The sequence below is a fragment of the Plectropomus leopardus genome, chromosome 22, assembly GCF_008729295.1.
Source record: "Plectropomus leopardus isolate mb chromosome 22, YSFRI_Pleo_2.0, whole genome shotgun sequence".
In the NCBI taxonomy this organism is placed as follows: Eukaryota; Metazoa; Chordata; class Actinopteri; order Perciformes; family Serranidae; genus Plectropomus; species Plectropomus leopardus.
In genome coordinates this window covers 13,180,745-13,200,548 of record NC_056484.1, presented here as the reverse complement: position 1 = coordinate 13,200,548, position 19,804 = coordinate 13,180,745, and the positions used below count along the sequence as shown (strand labels likewise).

The 19,804-nt window shown below is 39.9% G+C and overlaps 1 protein-coding gene across 1 annotated transcript in view; it reads right to left on the bottom strand.

The window, feature by feature from the left end:
• The window catches only part of grm8a (glutamate receptor, metabotropic 8a), a 297,183-nt gene that overhangs the window by 179,766 nt on the left and 97,613 nt on the right, over positions 1-19,804 (bottom strand). The window contains exon 3 of the mRNA XM_042511145.1: positions 145-361. Coding sequence (XP_042367079.1) covers positions 145-361 — 217 coding nt within the window. The remainder of the gene's footprint in view (positions 1-144; positions 362-19,804) is intronic.

Genomic DNA, 19,804 nt, shown 5'->3' with positions numbered 1-19,804 from the left:
AGTATTCCTCATTTTAATTAGGACTTCCCAAGAGCCCCGGCACGGACCCCTGAGAGTCCCCGGACCCTTCCTTAAGAGCAGTAGGTCTACACTTCAGTGGCAAACCATGCAACACTTATAGATCACAACACTCTGAGCTCCTACCAGTTTCTCTGGAGATCTGGATGAAGGCCTCAACGCCGCTCTCCCCGTAGTTGCCCTCTGAGGCCAGCGTGGACACGTAGTTCCACTCCATTGCGGTGACGATATCCATCATGGCCTGGGCCTGGTAGGAGTCTGGCGGTACCACGCGGGAGAAGAAGTCGTAGCGAGTGTTGTCGCTCAGTTCTGGGGCCGTGGAGGCGTAGCTGATCTGGGGGATCTGGAGGAGGACAGGGGAGAAAGGGGGGAAAAAAAGACATTAAAGCTTGTTGATTAAATGCTTGGCACGTTTGTGAAACTTTTTTGTTAATCGTTTTGCAGTGTGAAGAATGAAATGTGAAATGCAGGAGGACTGTGTGTTTTCTAAACTAATCGTTCAATTTAATTTCATATTTATTATCCCAATCAATATCTGTGGCCACAAGCAGACAAAAATAAAGGTTAAAAAAAAGAGAGCCAGGCTGTGATAGTTCTCATCTTTCTTCACTCCTTCATGCATAGTTTAGGATGTATACGTAGGAGCGAGTTATAAAAGCTTCCCACTCCCTGCGGGATCGCTGTGATTAATAATTCTCTGGGATGTGAGGAGCCGTTGTCGTCGCGAGCCTTAAAATTCAACTGCAGCACTGTAGACGTATTGTGGGCTTAGAGATGTGAAAGACGCAAACAAACAATATGAGAGTGAACAAGTGTGTGTGTGTGTGTGTGTGTGTGTGTGTGGGGGGGGGGGGGGTTAAAGAGTGGTAAATAATTGGGGAAGCAGAATGTGAAATGAGATAGAGAGGTAACAAAGAAGGGAAGCTGGTGATGCAAAGCGCTGACATTTTTTGGTGTCATGGCGGACAGAGGGGACGTTTTGACGCAGGGAGACACAAAAAGAGACAGTGGGGACAAACAGACAAAAAAAAAAACACAGACGGATGGAGAGACAGAGGTTGACAGAATGACAGGAGACACAGTCACGCAGGTATTGCTCGTGATAGGTAGCGTAACAGGCGGAAGGTGTTACATGGCTGACAGGCAGATTGATTTTTCTCCTGACAATGGAGGACGGCACGGGAAGACCCTGTGCTTGCCAACATGTACACAGATGTTGGACAGACTTCTCATTGGCATTCGAAGGCAGTATGATTTAACTGCCAATCTAAACCAAACATAAGGTGTGTCAGCTTTCTGTCTCCTACACACAACAAATAGAAACGTCTACGATTGCTGAACACAGCAAAACTCACTGAGACTGCATAAAAGATTTAAGATGGACAGCGTGTGTGGGCGTGCGTGTGTGACTGGAATGTTTCTGAAGCCCATCACTCACTGTCTTTATTCCCTTTGAGCGTCATCTGAAGTCCCTGCCACCCTGCATACACATTGCCTTTGCCATTTTTAAAGGTCAGGGATCTGTCCTGAGTTTTGCAGGACTTTCTAAATGCAGAAAGAAGGTGTAAAATGGCTCTGGTTCTCAGGATTTGGCTTTCTTTCTTAAAGGGATATGTTGGCGATTTTCAACCAGTTTTATATCAAAATAATGTGAGTAGTATATGTAGATAAGGGTGGTTAACTTCCTTTAATCTAAGCAGTGCCTAGAAATTCTGCCTTCCTCATACCGACAACGTTTTTTACATCATCTGGCAGAGATTTCCTGGCCCTCAGTCTGTTGCTCAAACTACAAGCTGTACTTCCGCATTTTTGTATAGCTCGCTATCCACAGCAGACACAAAAAGTAAAGAAGTGGACACAGACCCACCCCTATTTCTCTCTAACTCGGACCGAAATCTCATCAACAGGTACAACTAGGCTGTGCTTATCAAACATAAATTCAAAAAACAGAAAAAAAATAGAGAAAAAAAATAAAAAATAAATGTTACTACACTTTTTCTATCATCTTTTCTTTTTTAGAAACACATTTTAGTGCCCTGTCTAGCTGTGATATTTCAGAAGTCTGTGAACAGGATGTGGGCACCACACCCGCACAGTGAAAACTGCGTCAGAAAAATAAATATTGAAGTTTTGGTTTATATTTGATCAAATATAAACCAAGATTCTGTCACTACATTGTCTTTTTTCACCTAAAACCTTTTCAGAAATATGTTTTAGCTTACTGTTGAACTGTAATACGAGATACCAGCCGTTGTGTCTCTGCGACGCATTATGTCACCCACCATAGTGAGCATTTATAGACTGCCCAAGTGATGCTGTTTTTCTGTGGATGACATTTTTTTGTGGGCCAACGCAGAGGTTTGCGTCGCCCTGGTTCACTAGTCAAAAAGCCTTTGGGATTTTTCCATTGGATTGATTACATGTTTTTCTCAATGAGACCATCTCCACAAATGAACACCACTTTCAGGATTTTTGAAGTCTAAATGTAATTGCCAAAAGGGAAAAGCTAATGTTAGGCTATAAACAAACTACACTATGGTCACATCACCCCCGCAACAAGGCTGTACAGTCGTTCTGCAGTTCTGTAGTTTCACTCAGCCACTTGTTAGCAATCACCTTTTTTAAGACACATAAAAGCTTCAAAGTTTGCGAGTGAGTTATTTACTGATGTATTTTATGTTGTAGAACAAAGTTTCTTCAGCGTGTATTAACCACAGACTTTATTTCAGGCTTCTAAAGAAAAAAAGCCTTCAAAAAAATCATTGACTGGAACTGGATCTGGAGATGCTCAAATGCTAGTTCATTTACAGGTTTTAGGACTCATGACTGTTTTGTTTTTTTTTTTTAATTAAAAAATTGGTCTTGTGTGATGCATCGCATTCTGGTGGTTGTAGATTATTTTTACCTCCATGAACGAAGCTAATGCCACAGTCCTTTTTTCTTTTCTTTTTTTCCTCTGGTCATGTAGAACCAAAGTCAAAAGTATTTGCATCTTTTTACTAAATAGACGGCCCATTTTATGGGAGGACCCTCCCTGTATCAATGAAATACTTGTTTGAAGAGCGTGCTTACAAAATATGTATTTGACTTTCTTTGGCAGCAGCAATAACAAAAATGAGGTCTTAGCCTGAGCAGTATTCATTCACCTCCTCAAGCAAAGAGTATTGAAAGAGCAAACAGCTAAAATGTTTTTCTTCCAAGACAGCGATCAATGTGCACCGCTAAGTGGACGGCATCTCATTTTTTTTGTTGGATATCTAATTTTGGAACAAAACTGTTTTGTTCTTTTGTTTTTCTGCTATTTAATAGCCTTCTGTTTCTCTCAGGGAACTTGGTGGGAGTTCAGGTTTGGGACACTTTAGTACTCTGTTATTGGCCCTCTCTGCCAGGGGAATAGAAATGGAAACTTTCATAAACTTCAGGACGTGTATGTATAATTCATAGAAGATGAAGATAAACAAATAAAAAGAAAGAGATGGAAACAAAAAATCAAAGTTGGGCCAGCACAAGGAAACAATTGTTAAAACAACTTGTGTGCGTGTGTTTGGGGTTTTTCTGGCTCTATATGGATAATGTGTAACAGTGTGCATGCTTGCCAGTGTGACTCCTCTGTTTCACTCGCCCTTTTACTCTCTTTGTGCATCCAAATGGGTGAATATCCATTTCAAAGAGAAATGAATGCATGGTCGCAGGAATGAGATATTTGTCTGTTTACAGCAGCGATGGGAAAGTAACCCTGTGACCTGGGCAAACCGGGTACTTTGATCTTTTATTATTTCACTCCACAGCTGGGAAACTTGGAAAATGAGATATAGGCAGACACAAACACACACTTACGTACACTGCACAGTCATTCCCTTGTCATATTTCCCGAGTCATTACCGAGTAAGAGGAGGAGAAGCAGAGGGAAACAAAAACAGATTCAGTGACATCCAATATTCTCTGCTGCAGGCACAGACCCAATGCTGTCTTCCACAACCTCACCTGTGCTTTCTAAAAAATGAATATTTTCCTGCAGATATTTCTATAGCCGCACAACCACAAATCCCCCAGACACACATCTAGAACGTCTAATGGTATGTGACATGTGAGAGTTGTAAATCATTCATGTGCTGTGAGTTGTAAGTGACTCCATCCTTTTTCAAAGTAAGTAGGTTTGGAGTTGTAGATAGAGGCGGGAAATTAACGGCTTGGTTCCCTCACATCACTAGGGAAGAAGATTATACCGCCAATCCCCCTAATTCTATTTGCTCTAATGAATGTGTGTGTGTGGGTGTGTGTGTGTGACAGAGAGAGGGGAGGTGGGGGGTGCAAGTGTGTAAGATAAAAAGAGAAAGACTATGTGTAACGTGCAGTTTCAGTCAACACTAGAAACATTTGCTCACTGTCACACACACTTGTCAATATGGTAAAATATTGTTTTTAGAACTAGCTACATAATTATCAGTCTAAATGCACACTGCACTAATCATCCTTAATCAGTAAAGCTAGGATCTGTGGTCTAAGGTTGGTAATTTCTGACAGGCAGTTAGTCCTCTACTTCAGTCCAAAATTAAATACGACAACAGCTATTGGATTAGGGATGGGTCAATTTTAGGAAGGCACGACATTAGATATTTTGCTGATATCCAATATGCCGATATACAACAACTCCATCTACATCAACTCTTTACTGTATTTATATATATTTTTTAAATTAATTTTTCATATCGGCCAATCAGTCAATCCATCTGTTTGTAGATTTCCAAAATTCTACTGTGCATGAAAAGTTAAAAGCTTTTGGCTCTGCAGTGTGCAATATCTTTTACTTTTCTCAGCAAAATCAGAGGGCTATGAAAAAGCACTCAAACCCTGCAACTCCCTAGTCAACCTCATTAGAAGCCTAAACTCTTCTCTAAAACAGTCTATTTCATATACACTGTAGTGTGGCTGCCATTTACCAGTAATTTGACCAAGCCCCCAAAAAACACATTCAATCTTTGTTATTTTGCTTAAGCAGAGCATTGACTACAATGAAAACATGAAATAGATTTCCCTCGGTCATAAAATAACAGATTAATTCTAACTGAACTGAATTCCCCTCTAAGCAAAGACTACTGAAAAAGCACAAACTAATATTTTTCCCTCCTTGACAACAATCAATGCACACCAGTAGGCTGATGATGTCTCATTTTTCTGAGTGGTGGAAAGCAAATGTTTTGATTCAAATATAATTTTAATAGTGCTCCTAAATGCCACTTGTGTTTCTCACCAGTGTCTTCTAAGCAAAGCCAATATCCTAGAACTCCTGCCACATATAGACGGTCAGGCCCGCCCCGTCTATTCCTTAATGACTCTGGCGATAGTGGGTAACAGTTTCATCCCTCTCTATAGATCAGGCTGCATCCCACTGGGGAGCTGAACAGATAACAGCCGGCTTTGGACTTTAACAGACCTAATGATCCAAGACGGTGGATTTTCTGTGTCTTTCCTGCAGAGGACCAAACTTGAGGAGATTTACCCTTTGGAGTTTACCCCATTTTCACAGAGAAACCAGCAAGAATGAGCTCAAACCATGTAAACGTTATAAAATTAGAAGGACAGTGGGAGAGTGCAGACCTCCACCAAGATCAAAGAAGCTATCCTGTGGAAGAAAGTGGAAAAATAATTTGTGTATCCACCCTGTGATTCTGATCTGCTCCAAAATTTTATGGGTTCTTCTTTGGCCTATGCAACACCCTTCCATCAAGTTTCATGAAAATCAGGCCATTTTTCCCCCCATTTTCCTGCTGACAAACCAACAAACCAACCAAGAGAAAACTTAACCTCCATAGCGGAGGTATCAAATGATGCTAAGGAATACTGGTAATGTCTCAAGTGAAACTGCTCCAAAGTGAGGAATGTTATATAATCAGCCACCTGTGCTCTACTTTCAAGCTAAAGAAACCTATGAACAGCTGAAAGTGACCTTCTGAAATGCCACTTGGAAACACTATGGGAAATCAAAGATATCTGAGGCAGAATAACAGGGTTAAAGTCTTAAAAGTCTGCTAAAGAGATACTGATGTATCTCTCGTCATATGGAAACTGACCTAAAAGTATTTCACCTTTGACCTGAACTGAAGGGCTGGGTACCGAACTCGGTACTTTTAATGGTGCCGACTAAATTACGCCGATATTACACGATTTATGTTAAATCAGCTGGTCCAGAATTGTGGTACCCAAGAGCGCATTTGGGTGAAAACACCAGCAGTGGAGCTCCTCGAAGCTGACAGGTTCAACTTTGGACAGGAGGTAGGAGTGCCCTGAAGCCAGGATGCCGGTCAACTTCTTAGCAAGTCAAAACTATTGCTGCAGCGCCGATCTGCCAGGATATTTTCTTCATCTGGTTTACTTTCTTTTTTGTGTAAGTGATGACCTTGTATCACTGCTCAAGAAGCACATACGCATACGCAGAGACTAACAGACAGACAGACAGAGACCAAAGATTAGCTCTTTGATGTACTACGTCACCCCTGCAGATTGTTAAAAAAAATACAGTTTTGTTATTACAAAGAAAATAAAGTACTGAAAAAAGGTACCACTGGGTTCCATGTTCCCAATTCCAGCTACCAGAACAGGTATCGGTATTCAAAGTTCCCAAACATTTTCCCTGGACGACATTTCAAAATTGTCCCAGACTTTTCAAGCCCCGCATTTTTTAAACATATCCAAGTCAAACTCAATTCAAACCTAATTTTGGCTCGCTGGCATATACGAAGGGCGAGTGAAAAGGGAACGATATGGAGAAACAAGCACGATGGTCAATGAAACGTCACACATCGACACATACTACAGCTAAAGCAATATGTAAACTACAGATAATACATTTGCTGAGATGTTATATGTTATGATTACCTTAACGATTTCATTACAAAATAACAAAATTCCAGGATTTTTCCAAAATATTCAATGATTTTTTACTAATTCCATGACCTTTCCAGGCTTTGAAAACATGATTGTGAAATTCCAAGACTTTTCCAGGTTTTCCATGACCATGGGAACCCTGGGTATTGAGTCAAATTTGAACTGTAAGCAACAATACTGAAACTGCCCTTGAACCATAGCCTGACAAACAAACATTAAGATAAACTGTCTTGTGTAAGAGGGTGAATATGTGTTAATAACAATATTTGGTTGTGTAAATAACATTATTTATCTGCCTGTATTGATACATAATACTGTGTGTGAGTGAATGCACATGTCCAGACTGTGGGTGTATGTGTGTGTGTGTGTGTGTGTGTGTGTGTCTGGCGGTAATGGAGCTGTCGGGGCCAGAGTCTGAGCTTTAGGTTGATAGATGGCAGTGGTCTGAAGCTAATTAACCCCACTGCATTACACACATACACAGCCTCTCTGTTACACACACAACAGTGTCAGAGAGAGGATCGGATACGTTGTAGAACCTGCACACACACACACACACACACATGCACACACGCAGTTACAGTCAGGGTCGATGACGGGGATGAAATTAATTATACACACAAAAATGTGTAGATGTACTCACATATACACAAACATGACGAGCGTTCCATTTTACTGAACCTGTTTTTAAATGAGCCCACCTTTTCATGTTTACACTTTTGCATAGAAACGATTACTAAAATACTGGCTTACAGCACTTTGGACGACAGTATCTTTTTCCAAATCGAGCTGGAACTGTTTTTGACTGAGATATGAGACTGGGAAGACACATATACTGTAAATTGATCTGGCTGTGCCGAGTCCCAGTTTTGCTTCAGCCTAGAGAGTTGTTTACTTGCTCAAAATTTGACTCAGCCCTCAAACAGCTAGCTGTGGTCTGTGTCTAATGAGGAGAGGACTGGCACAGTGGGACCTCACCAAGTTAATTTACCAGGATCAAGACTGCTGGGGCTGTGAGTTGGGTGTCTGTCTAACCCTGTCGTCTCTGTTTGGGTCCATTTGTCTGTCTTTTTCTTCCCATTGGTTGGCCCTTTGCCTCTCTGTCTATCCTCCCATCCTTCTTGGTTCACATTCACTCCACTTTGCTACTTTTTTGAGCAATTTCTACCACGGTAGCTAATAACACAAGAAATACTTCCTTTCCAGCAGGGTGAAACAGCAATTAACTCCTTTTGTGTATTCAGTCACATTTCCATACTTAAAGGTCCAGTGTGTAGGATTTAGAGGCATCTATTGGCAAAAATGCAATTTAATATTCATTGCTTTCTTTAGTGTGTAATCACCTTCCCTCTGCCATGTTGTTTCTAAAGTAGCCCAGAATAGACGAACCAAAAACTGCTTATGGACAGATAGATTTTTGTGTTTTTGCATCGGGCACATATTTCTCCTACATGCTTGGCACATAGAAGAAGTTTTAGTTTCGTAACCTCATCACTTGATGCCATTAATTTCTAAACACTGAGCCTTTCCTCCATTATTTACTGTAGCTTTAAAGTTGCTTTTCCCAGAGTACCATTCTCTTTGTTTTCCCACTTTTCACTGCAACTATATAATGTTCAAAAAACGCAAATACGCAAATACTCAAAGCAAGACCTAAAACCCAACGGTTTTTATTAAGTCATTTCATCAAATGGAACTATTCTAGGTTCCCTGTGCATTGTTTTTCACATTTCCACCAGACATTTGGTGTCTTTGGAAACTTCCAGGTCCATACAGCATATAATTTTCAGTCAGAAAATATTCATATCATGATAATGGCAATATTACAAGTTGTTGACATGATGTTGTCATATCGTTATGCACAGCAACAACAAGCATGGCTTCTTGTCTGCCTTTTTCTTTCTTTTTTTAGTTTTTCAGTTTTTACTCAGTATTTTTAGACAAACATACATGTAATACTATAACACTTATTTTGTTGCTATTGTTGTTATATAATATAATATACATTGCTGTTGTTATCATTTTATGTTCTTGAAATTAATAATACAATATTTTAAATGTTTAGTATTTTGTCATATCATAAAGAATATTGTTATCACAATAATACCCTGAAATATTGAGGGATATTATTTTAAGGCCATATTGCCCACCCTTACTGATATTCCAACATGTCAGTGAGATTTAAGGATTTTAAACTAAAAATCTGAAAATAACTTGATGAGAGGGTCTGGGTGATGTGGAGAAAATTAAATATCACAAGATTTTTAACAAATACCTCAATATTGATATTGTGACAATACTAGAGTATGTTTTGGTCCTTTCACAAAATATTTACACAATGAGATTTTTTTATACATAATTATCAGTAGAAGATAAAACAGTTCAGTTGATAAATTGTCATCACTTTACTGTAATGCAGCCTTTAAAAATCAGGAAAAGACAACACTTACGATATTACCAGATACTAGATATCTCAAATCTAAGAAGATATTTAGTCTCATATCACAATTTTGACACAATATCTGTATGTTGTCCAGCCTTTCTTGGAAATAAAAACATTTATATTCCAGCCTACCATTGTCGTATTGATTGAGAATTTGCATTTCCTTCAGAAAAGCTGTTTTCATGGCTGAGAGACAGAGAAGCACAAAAACACTTCTCTCTCTGTATCAGAGATGCTACTTTAATTGCCGCTAAACAACAGTGATATTCCCTTTCCTGTCTCGTTTTTACCCCTCGCGTGCTCTCCGCATCACAAGATATTCAGAATAGAATAACAGCCTGTAATTTGTTTGTTGACATGCAAACAAAAACAGATAGACAAGATGAAAGAAAGACAGCGAGGGAAAGTAGGTAAATGGAGGATACTTCACGAGAGCACAAAGACAGAAAAAAACCCAAAAATGTCAGACAGAGAAGAGGAAACAACAGGAAATACAGCATATAAGAGGTAGGCAAGGAGCAAGAGGCAGGGAGAGAGAGGAAAGATGACACGGAAACATTTATTGGGAGCTAGGAGGAGGAAGAAGTAGTGAGTGAGAAACAATGAGAGAATGATGAGAGAGATGTGAGGGGGGATGGCTATGCAAAGGCACAGAAAACTAAAGAGGAGGGAGGGGAAAGAAAAAGGGGAAATAAATAGCAAGGGTGAGAGAAAACTGACTGAGGCAGAGAGGAGAAAGGCAGGGAGAAGATGAATGAAGAAAACTGAGGTAATTGATGGGAAACAACAAATGGAGACAGGACGCAAAGCGACGCAGATTCCTTGAAAAAGACAACAACAAGAGGAGATCTGAGATGAGCAGAAAGAAAGAGAAGTGAAATGAGACGAGTGTTTAAAAAGCCAAGAGGTTAAGAAAAGAGAGGGAGATGACGCTGATAGAAGCTGAAAAACAAAGGGAATGGGAAAGAGACTATTATGCAGAATGCAAATGAAGGGAACACAAGTGACAGAGATGAGATTGATATAGGCGAGAGTGAAGAAAGTGGAAAAAAGAGGAAAAGGAATTACAAAGGAGAAAGTGAGATAAAATGACGGAACATGCAGACGCAGGATCTTTTTTAAAATGCATACTGAGGCTGTGTTTAACCCCTTTGTGTCCACATGTTATTGCATACTAAATCACCAAAATTAGTCTGTCGCATGCAATCTCAGAGGTGTCATCGAGGATATAGTTTAATCTGCATCCAGGTGTGTCAAAGTCACATAAACCTTCAATAGATGATAACAAGTAGATCAGTGGTTCTCTTAGTTTTCCATAGATACCAAGCTCATGTGGGAGTTCAACACATACGGTGCTAAATCAATGGCCCAGTGAGCTGTTTAGTCCGTGGAGTTTTTCAGCAGCACTGTTCAGACTATAGCGGAGAAGGTGATCATCTGCTGGTGGTAACGATTCTTCCCCTCTGCAGCCAAGGAGCTCACTCAACAAGACCACCTCACTACTGCCTCTCTGTTTCAGAAAGCTGCTGGCTTTACAACAGCACTACATACATACATACATCAAGCAGCATTAAGCATCAATAACTAGCAGTAATCAGGACTGCTAAAATAACTTGTTAGCTGAACTACTATCTGTATTTGAGTCTCATGTGTTCTAGGCTTGATAGCCAGCTGCTGGCACTGGAGGGCAGTCTGGCTGAGCACATAATTTCGAACTCAAGGGAAAAAAACATATGGGTTGTTTTAGTTTCTTTAAAATAATCTCAAACGTCTCAGGTAGTGCCAAGCCTAGGATGCAGCTATGGTATCTTAACAAAAAGCGTCAGGAGCGCAAGCATAAAAAATGGCTAAATCAATGTGAAAGAAAACGCCACATAAAACATTAGAGATGTTTTATAGACCACAAAACACAGGTGCTGCACTTGTCTCCCAAGCAAATGGTGACCAGGACTCAAACATTTAAAGAAAAATACAATAAGACCACATAATGTCTCCATACGGCTCATCTGAAGTAGTCCAAGTGTCCTGAAGCCCCAAAGTGCCAAGTTGTTTTGAAAAACATCACTGGCATCATGTTTTTAGTCTTGTTGTAGCACTTAAGATAACTCAAATTTATGGTAGCACTATAGGAAAAGTCAAGGAATAACCAAAGTCGATCGGCTTCCTCTTCTGGGGACCATGAAAGATTTGTGGCCGTCCGTCAACCAGTTCCATGAGCCGTGCCACTAAAGTGATTAAACATTTCTCAATATGTATCAATATATAAATATGTTTTGGTTTATTTTCAAGGTTCTAATCATATGGTGGGCAACACGGGAAAAACACAGGGCTACTTCAAGGCTATAAGATGAATATATCAGCCGGAAATTGATGTCTCAGGATATATATGAGATGAAAGAAGATTTATTCATTTATATCATCACTCTTTTCATAGCAACCATGTATAAAAGTACAATAAACAGCATTGCTTACTGAAAAAATCCTGTAATATTTTAAAATGACATGCTATTACAGTGTAATTTACAGATTAGAAAACCAATAATTAATTTAATGTGGCACCTGGTTAAAACTGTGGTATTTATATCCAGTGAGGCAAGAGGTTGTTTTAATTAAGTTAAGGATTGCATGACTTGCAGCAGACAAACCAAGATAAAATGAAGGTCTGGATTAGTCACTACACTGAATTGCTTGAATTGACTGCTTATAGATGTGATTTGGGTCTGCTTAACCTTTTTAACCTGTCAATCTAATCTTGCTGTCAACGATTCTGGCAACTGATTTTAAAAAACATTTAGATATTTTTGCAATGAAAAGAGATCGCCATTGATTTGACTTCTTTCAGACACATGGGAAGAGCAACTTAATTTTCTAATAAATCTCCCCTCATTTTCTAAAACTAATTTTTAGGTAATTTTTTGTTTCTTTCACCTTTTATAAACATCTTGCAATTAGTAGTACATTTTTTGCCACGTTGGTTATGGTTAAACAGCTTGTGAAAGGTATCTTAACACGGCACAAGAAAACTCATGTCAATCCAGCTTCAAAGGGTTAAGCCAATGAATTGTAATGGACAACTGAGCCCCAACTACCTGCTACAGACTCTTGGATTGTGTCAAGGTAGCTCAGGTAGTTGAAGCCCATATACTGACATTACAGAGTCAGAAGTTCTGTTCAAAGTGTTACAAAGTGGGAACATGAACATGGAAAATACAGGATGGATCCTAAAATTGAACCCTTCACACCCCGACAGGTATTACATGCTCAGGGTGACAATGAATTAACCACGGTGACATAGAAAGCTCTGCTGGAGAGGAAGGAGCTGAAATACCAGCCCACCGCCTCAGTCAATTTAAATTTCAAGAGGAACCTTATTAACGGCAGCATGAAAGAAAGATTTATAATTGTAGCGATGAATCTGCACCTGCTGCTGGGAGAAGGTCAGAGGGTCGGCTGGAGGACGGGGTATGACAGGTGACCGAGGTGTGGTGGTGGTACAAGTATAATTGCAAATACACACACATAAGGGCACACATACAAACACAGTGCCAATTTGGTGAAAACTTATGGCATGAGCAGACACGTGACTCAGTTGTAACATCTGCCTCACATACATACATTGAAACACACATTTGTGCAATCACTGCCAATATCAGAGAGGTGAGGATGGCCAGAGGGCTGGAGGCCAGGGACCCGAGGCTGCAGCCTTTAATATATCTCTGTCGGTACATTATCACTTTCTCTCTCTCTCTTACTAACACACAGACCTCCATTGCACGGTATCACACATTTTGGAACCGACACAAACTTAGTCACGCACAAAACAAACAGCCATCTGTCTTCACCTGCTTTTAAACGTCCTGAATACAAATCTCGTAATGATACACAGTAAATACTGAAGGATTACTCACACAAGTAGCAGTCTATGGAAAAAGACTTTCATCGTTCTCTCCTATCTTTAAAATCCTTAATTAGCACTTATAATGAACGCTATTCAGCGTGGATATTTTGACAGGTAAAGCAGCACTCAGTACATACTGTTTTCATTTTTGACAAGAAAAACTTTCCACAAACTGAAGCTTTCTCGACCAATTTTTAATGACTCCTTAAATAACAGCCCAAACTGACAATTACAGGCTAAAATACAAAATAATGTTGTATATGTGAGACGCCTTATGACATGTATTGGGTTTAGTCCAACAAATTGACATAAATAGAGGGACAAAAACCTCAAGCATGTGGATTAACGCTTTTATTATTTATGACAGTTAAGAAGAAAGCCTCCTTATTTTGCTCATTATCTGGTATCTATTATTACTCCAGGCTATGAAATTGGTGTGGGGTAGTCACTGCCTCTATGTATAATTAAATCAAATTATAATTTTTTTAGGGAACGTGGTGGACTGGAGGGAAACTGCCATTATGATTAAAGACTGGTTTGAAAACTCACCTCTTCTCATGCACTCAAACAGTTTACTGCATGACTGATTTTAAGTGGAGATTGATTGGGCAAATAAATAAATAATTACTTTTATAGCCTCCCATTCAGTCCTGATGCTATCACTCACTTCCTTAGGCTACATCCACACTGATGCATTTTCATTGTAAAATGGCGTGCCAGTGTAAACAGGAAGCAGGTTAGTTGCTTATTTACAGAAAACAACACAGAGGAAGATGGAGAAAAGTATGACCAGAGTTTTCTTTGCTTGCACTTTTCTAGTCTTCCAACCACTCAAAGTACTTTATCACTACATGTCATATTCACCCCATATTTACCCACATTAATACACTGGTAGCCAAGGCTACGTTGCCACCTGCTACTCAGTTAACCATTCACACGCTCTCACACCCCGAAGGACAAGCCAGTCAGAGCAATTTGGGTTTTAGTATTTGTGCCAGTCACAGAAGCCAAGGATGCAAACACCAATCTTCCAAAACGTGGATGACCAACTCCACTTCCTGAGTCTCAGTCTGGTATAGTATAAAAGTGGAGACTTGGGGTTTTTGGTCTTGTTAGTCATATAACCAGTCACACAGCAGCTCTTTGGCATGTTACCGTGTTGATGTCAAAAAGGAAACAATCTATATTTTCTGCTTTTCCGAGCCCGCACTGCTACAAACTGTACTGAAAGTCATCTTTCCTCAAAGCCATAGTGAGACCAAAGGTGGATTTTGAGAGAAGTTAGGCATTTTCCATACTTGCATACAAAAACATATTCATGTGGATGTAGCCGTACTGTCTCTTTATCTGCCTTTATGTTTTTGTTATGTGTTTTTTGTCAGTACTTATGCTATTTGAATAATATGTGCCCCCTAGCAGCTGCATCACAACAGCCACCTAAACCTCAAGTGCAGTAACACACACACACACACACACACACACACACACACACACACACACACACACACACACACACACACACACACACACACACACACACACACACGACACACACACACACACACACTGGAGGAAGGCACCATACTTGATCCAAGCCAGCCACCTGCAGCTTCTCCTCTCTGTTTTGTCTCTCCCTGCCGTGACACAAAAGTGCTATCCGACAGTGCTTCATTGTTGGTTTTATGCATGATGGTGTGTGTGTGTGTGAGCAGGTACGCATGTCAACATGAGCGCTTGACACCTGCCAACATTCATGCTCGGTGTTCCCGTATGCATTCCTGCATCCTGCTGTGCGACTGTAGCTGCAAATGCCACAAATTCCTCAAAACACACACGCAGAGCTAAAGGTACACACATTTCAGTCTTGTTGGATATACAAATATGAGCAGAGGACGGACACACACAGTGAGGAAGGATACAGGATTCCCACCTGCCAGTGTCTAAGAATTATGAGTCAGAGCAAGTCTGTGTTTCACACAGGTATTCCCCCAGCATCAAGCCCATTAGGCATATATTCCCATTGATACACTTGTAAATGAACCTCATGCATCATGCAATAAGCCAGCAGACCTGCACCAAATGCATTTAAATCTGCTGAATGAAAAGCAACTTAGCAGCAAATTAGAGACTAGAAAGTCTTTAAAAACTATTTGTGCATGCATGTTTTGGTTATGAAATAAGTTTTGGTTTAGTGTTTGATGCAGGGACATTTGTTTTTGAGACAACACAGGGATGACAAATTTCCCCAGGGGCAGGCTAAATCAATGTGTGCCAACACATGGCTCAAGCACGCCCAGCTTTTGTCGTGACTGAACAGAGTGTGTGTCTTGGATGGTGTGGGAGCCAGGACTCCTTGTTGCACGTCAGTTGCGCGGGTGTGGGTCTGTGTGCAGTGTGTGTTTTGATTTATTTCTCTGTATGAGCTTGTGACCGCTCACAAGAGACTCATCATCAGCTCAGCGGGCCAGGCCACCACTTCAGAACGGTCATGTTTTGCATATTACATTATGTATCAGCATCAGAAGGTGAGTGTGTGTGTGTGTGTGTGTGTGTGTGTGTGTGTGTGTGTGTGTGTGTGTGTGTGTCATGGAAATCCCTCGACACCTGTGCTAATATGCACCATCAGATCTTTCAATTCAGATTTATACAATTCATGACAATGTAATGTGATATTGACAGTTACTTCATGACAAAATAAAGTTGTATGACAATGTAGTTACCCAATCAAGATTTTGCAGTTTGAATTGGTGTGGATGCTGACCATGTCCTAAGAATTTTCTTTGTTTCCTTTGTCGTGTTGCTTCTACAGTACTTGGCTTCCTGCGATTGTCATTGTTGCCGGTGTTGCATGGTGTTATGCTGTGTAACATGGTGTTGCACAGTGTTACGGGGTGTTACGTGATGTGACGGAGTGTTACAAGATGTTATGCAACATTATCATCATCATCATCATCATCATCATCATCAACTTATTTTTTCTTGTTATATGATTGATCTAATTGGTAACACTAGTCTAGTTTATTAAGCAGTTTGAAAACTTCCTCACGGACGCATCCCTATACAGTACCTGTAAAAAAAATTTGCACATCAAACAATCACAAGGCAATCAACCGGGACAAAGGGATTCAAAATGAAATGTAAACTGGATTGTTACATGCCTTTTGCTGCTATGATTTTTTGTAGATAATTTCATACTTTGATTGTTCTTCCAGTGATTTTGTGTATTGTGTTGTGAGACCTTGTGAAAAAGAAAGCATCTACAATTTTTGAGGGCCTCAGCAGCTGAACTTGATAGACGTGCAAGTCTTTTGCACATCAATTACTTAAAAATTCATTAAAAGCTGGGTCATAATGCCCACGCTTGTATTGAACTGAATTATATTATAAAACGACACCACAAACATGGTCTAACAAATTACCATAGAGTTGAATCGATACCTCTCTGACATAATTTCAATAGACTTTCTACATAATGAATCCTTAGATTCATTTTTTTAATGACTACACAGCCAAGCAGTTTGCATCAGCATGGTAATTTGGGGATGTGACCTGCACTTGAAACTTATGTTTTAATGTTTTGAGTAGGAGATTATTAGCCACCCAATTTCTCTGCTCATCATGCCGCGTTTCGTCATTATTGTTGTCTGTGTTGGATGTGTACCTGCAGACGACGGAGCCATTGTTAGACTGAAAGGTTTGTGTAAGGGGAGAAAAACATGGGTGTAAGGGCACATCCTTTGAGGCTGCCTGTATGTGGGTGTGAGGGCAGGATGTGATTGTTGTCTGTTTCAGAGAAAGCTACTGAGACAATGACAGAGGAAGGGGTCAAACTCTCTGTCCAGCTTGTGGTGTAAAGGATAGGATGCAAGTCTATTGATCCGGTATGTCTTATTGTCATTCTATATCATGATTAGGGCCCTGTGGCAGCCAAAGCTGGAGTGCACCAATATTTTGACCTTTAAAGGCATACATATGTCTACATCCGGCTTTCAAAATAAGGTCTTAACATAATGTAGACACATAAATTAATTTTTTTCCCCAAGAAGTATAAAACATGTTACCTGCAACCCCTATAAATCCCACCAAACTGTGAAAGAAGCTTGGCTTTTGATTTTTGGGTTGTACTTGGAATGGAAGATGGACAGCACAGAATTTTTGGGGGAAAAAAAGAATTAAATCTTCTTAAGAATTTATCACGTCTGTTGAAGATCACCTTCTGGATTATCCATCCACCCTGTGGAGGCCAAGACGCTAACATATCAGAGTTCAAAATATTTATAATGGCTTTGTCCTGCTCTGTATTAGGTTTGGGCCTTTAGTATTATATCATGAAGGTAGCCATCATGTTCATATTAAAAAGACTTTTACTGGGTTCTTGTTTTAAAATAAAACAGCTGGAAGCATTAAAAGTCACACAAACAAACAGAGTTTTAGCATTAGCATTAGCTTATACTGGCGAACAACAGTTGATTAAATCTCCAAGCAACAGTCATCATTTCAGCTCAAAAATCCACTGCTGCCCATAAGAAATGATAGGCCTGTTTTTCTTTATGTCGAAGTCAAAGACCCATACTTATGTCCTATTAATGCGTTTAAAGAGTATAAAAGATTTTTTTAGCATGTTCAAGACCTTATTTGTGAACTGTATACCACTACCACTGAAATATTACAGCATGCAAATGCTGGACACTATGCTGGCTCAAATATCCCACAATGCAATGCAGTAAGCGACAATGTTAACAACAGGCATTTACAGCAGTGACCAAGATATCTTTGTAACATCAATAATACTGCAATAGTGCAGAGTACAGGCATAGTGCCGATCATCCCCGAATCATACGGTTAATTTATACACGGCAGTTCATCCCTCACTGAGCAAAGAGCCTCGCATTCAACGCTGTATCCATTTCTTTTCATATTTCCATGGTAGTTACTGCTCAGTGTATGTATGGGTATGTAGTGAATAATATGTGATTTCGGACGCAGCGTGTATGTGCTGTCTTATTAGAATGGAAAGTTTGACCTGCATATCATCAAAACTAAGGGAGGTGGGGCTTAGAGATGGTCACAAGAAATCCAGTAGGTGACCCCTTTCTGTATTGTAGTGTGCACAGTCTGAGTAAAATCAATTTATTTTCTTGTGTCATACATGCCAGAAGCTGCATTTTCCCCATGTGTTATATAAATGTCTCTGTTGCAGCACAGAAACCCCTGAATGTTTATAGTACTGCTGATTAAAGTGATTCTAATTTTGAGAATCAAACAGCTTGCTGCCACAGCGGTCCCCGCGCCTTCACGGAGCGGGTAAAAAGCACAAATGTATTCTGACATTTCAACAATTGTTTCAGGGTTGAAACAACAGTGCAGCAGATGGTGAGACATTACACTCATCTATTTGTTGTGCTCCCAAGCATCACTAAATGGCCAATAAGGCAGGCCCACCAACAGGTTAACACCATCAAATAGAAAGTGACTAGTACAAAAGTAGCTGTGCTCTTGATATAGGAGGTGGCTGATTTCAAATAGAAAAGCGACTAAGTAAATGGAGAGCAACTCCAGGAAAAAAATAAACCAAGTTGGGTCAAAAGAAAAAGTAATTGCAGCTAAAGAGCAGGAAGAATAATTTGATCTTGAGTCAGGTAAATTGTATAGAGTGCATTTATTAACTATGACGTGGTTTTAATCCAAAGGGGACAAATTATTATAAGAGAGGAACTCCTTGTGCTTATGTACGTAAGCACTGTGGGGGCTTGCTCTTTGGTGAAAACATATATGTGAGTTCAAACTGAGAAGGTGATTGCCGTCAAATTTAAAGTGATTGTGCTCATTTTAAGTGACAGGTGAGTCACTAGAATCCTGTTGGATTCCTGTAAAAGTCAATTCCACAATTCAATACCTCACTGGGACGGGAGAAAAGCACATAATAGCGGACAGGATGGGAATAATAGTAAAAGTTGCCTGTTTTTATATATAAATATTAGGGACGTCATTGCTGAACCATTAATTGTGTAAGCGCCGGGAATATTATAATAAGTCTAGAAGTAGCACTTGCACTTTGCTGTACCACAATGGTATTCATGTTACACTGGTTAGCTAGCCTTGGTTGCTTTGCATTGTGCACATTTCGGTTGGGAGCCAGCTCACAGCACTGCTCATTCAGCAATTGTTGCTGGTAACACCCACAGTGGCAGGACGGCATTGCTGCAGAAACATTCAAGTCTCCCCATCAGATCGTCCCGGTGAGTAAGCATCTAAATTTTGAGCTCGAAACCCCATTATTATAATTATTATTATTATTATAACCTTTATTCGAACAGGAAAGGCCAAGAGCAAGCTCTCTTTTACAAGGATGCCCTGATTACATGACAAAGTAAAACTATAAAAGCGCAATACAATATACTATGACAGAACATGTGGGCCGATACTGAAGTGCACATCAAAAACACACAACAGGCACTGCATACACCAACAAATACTTTAAAACATCAGCACATAGGACAACATCAACTCAAGGAAAACACATGCATTCGCTGTGCTGTATGTCAGTCAGCAGAAATTTA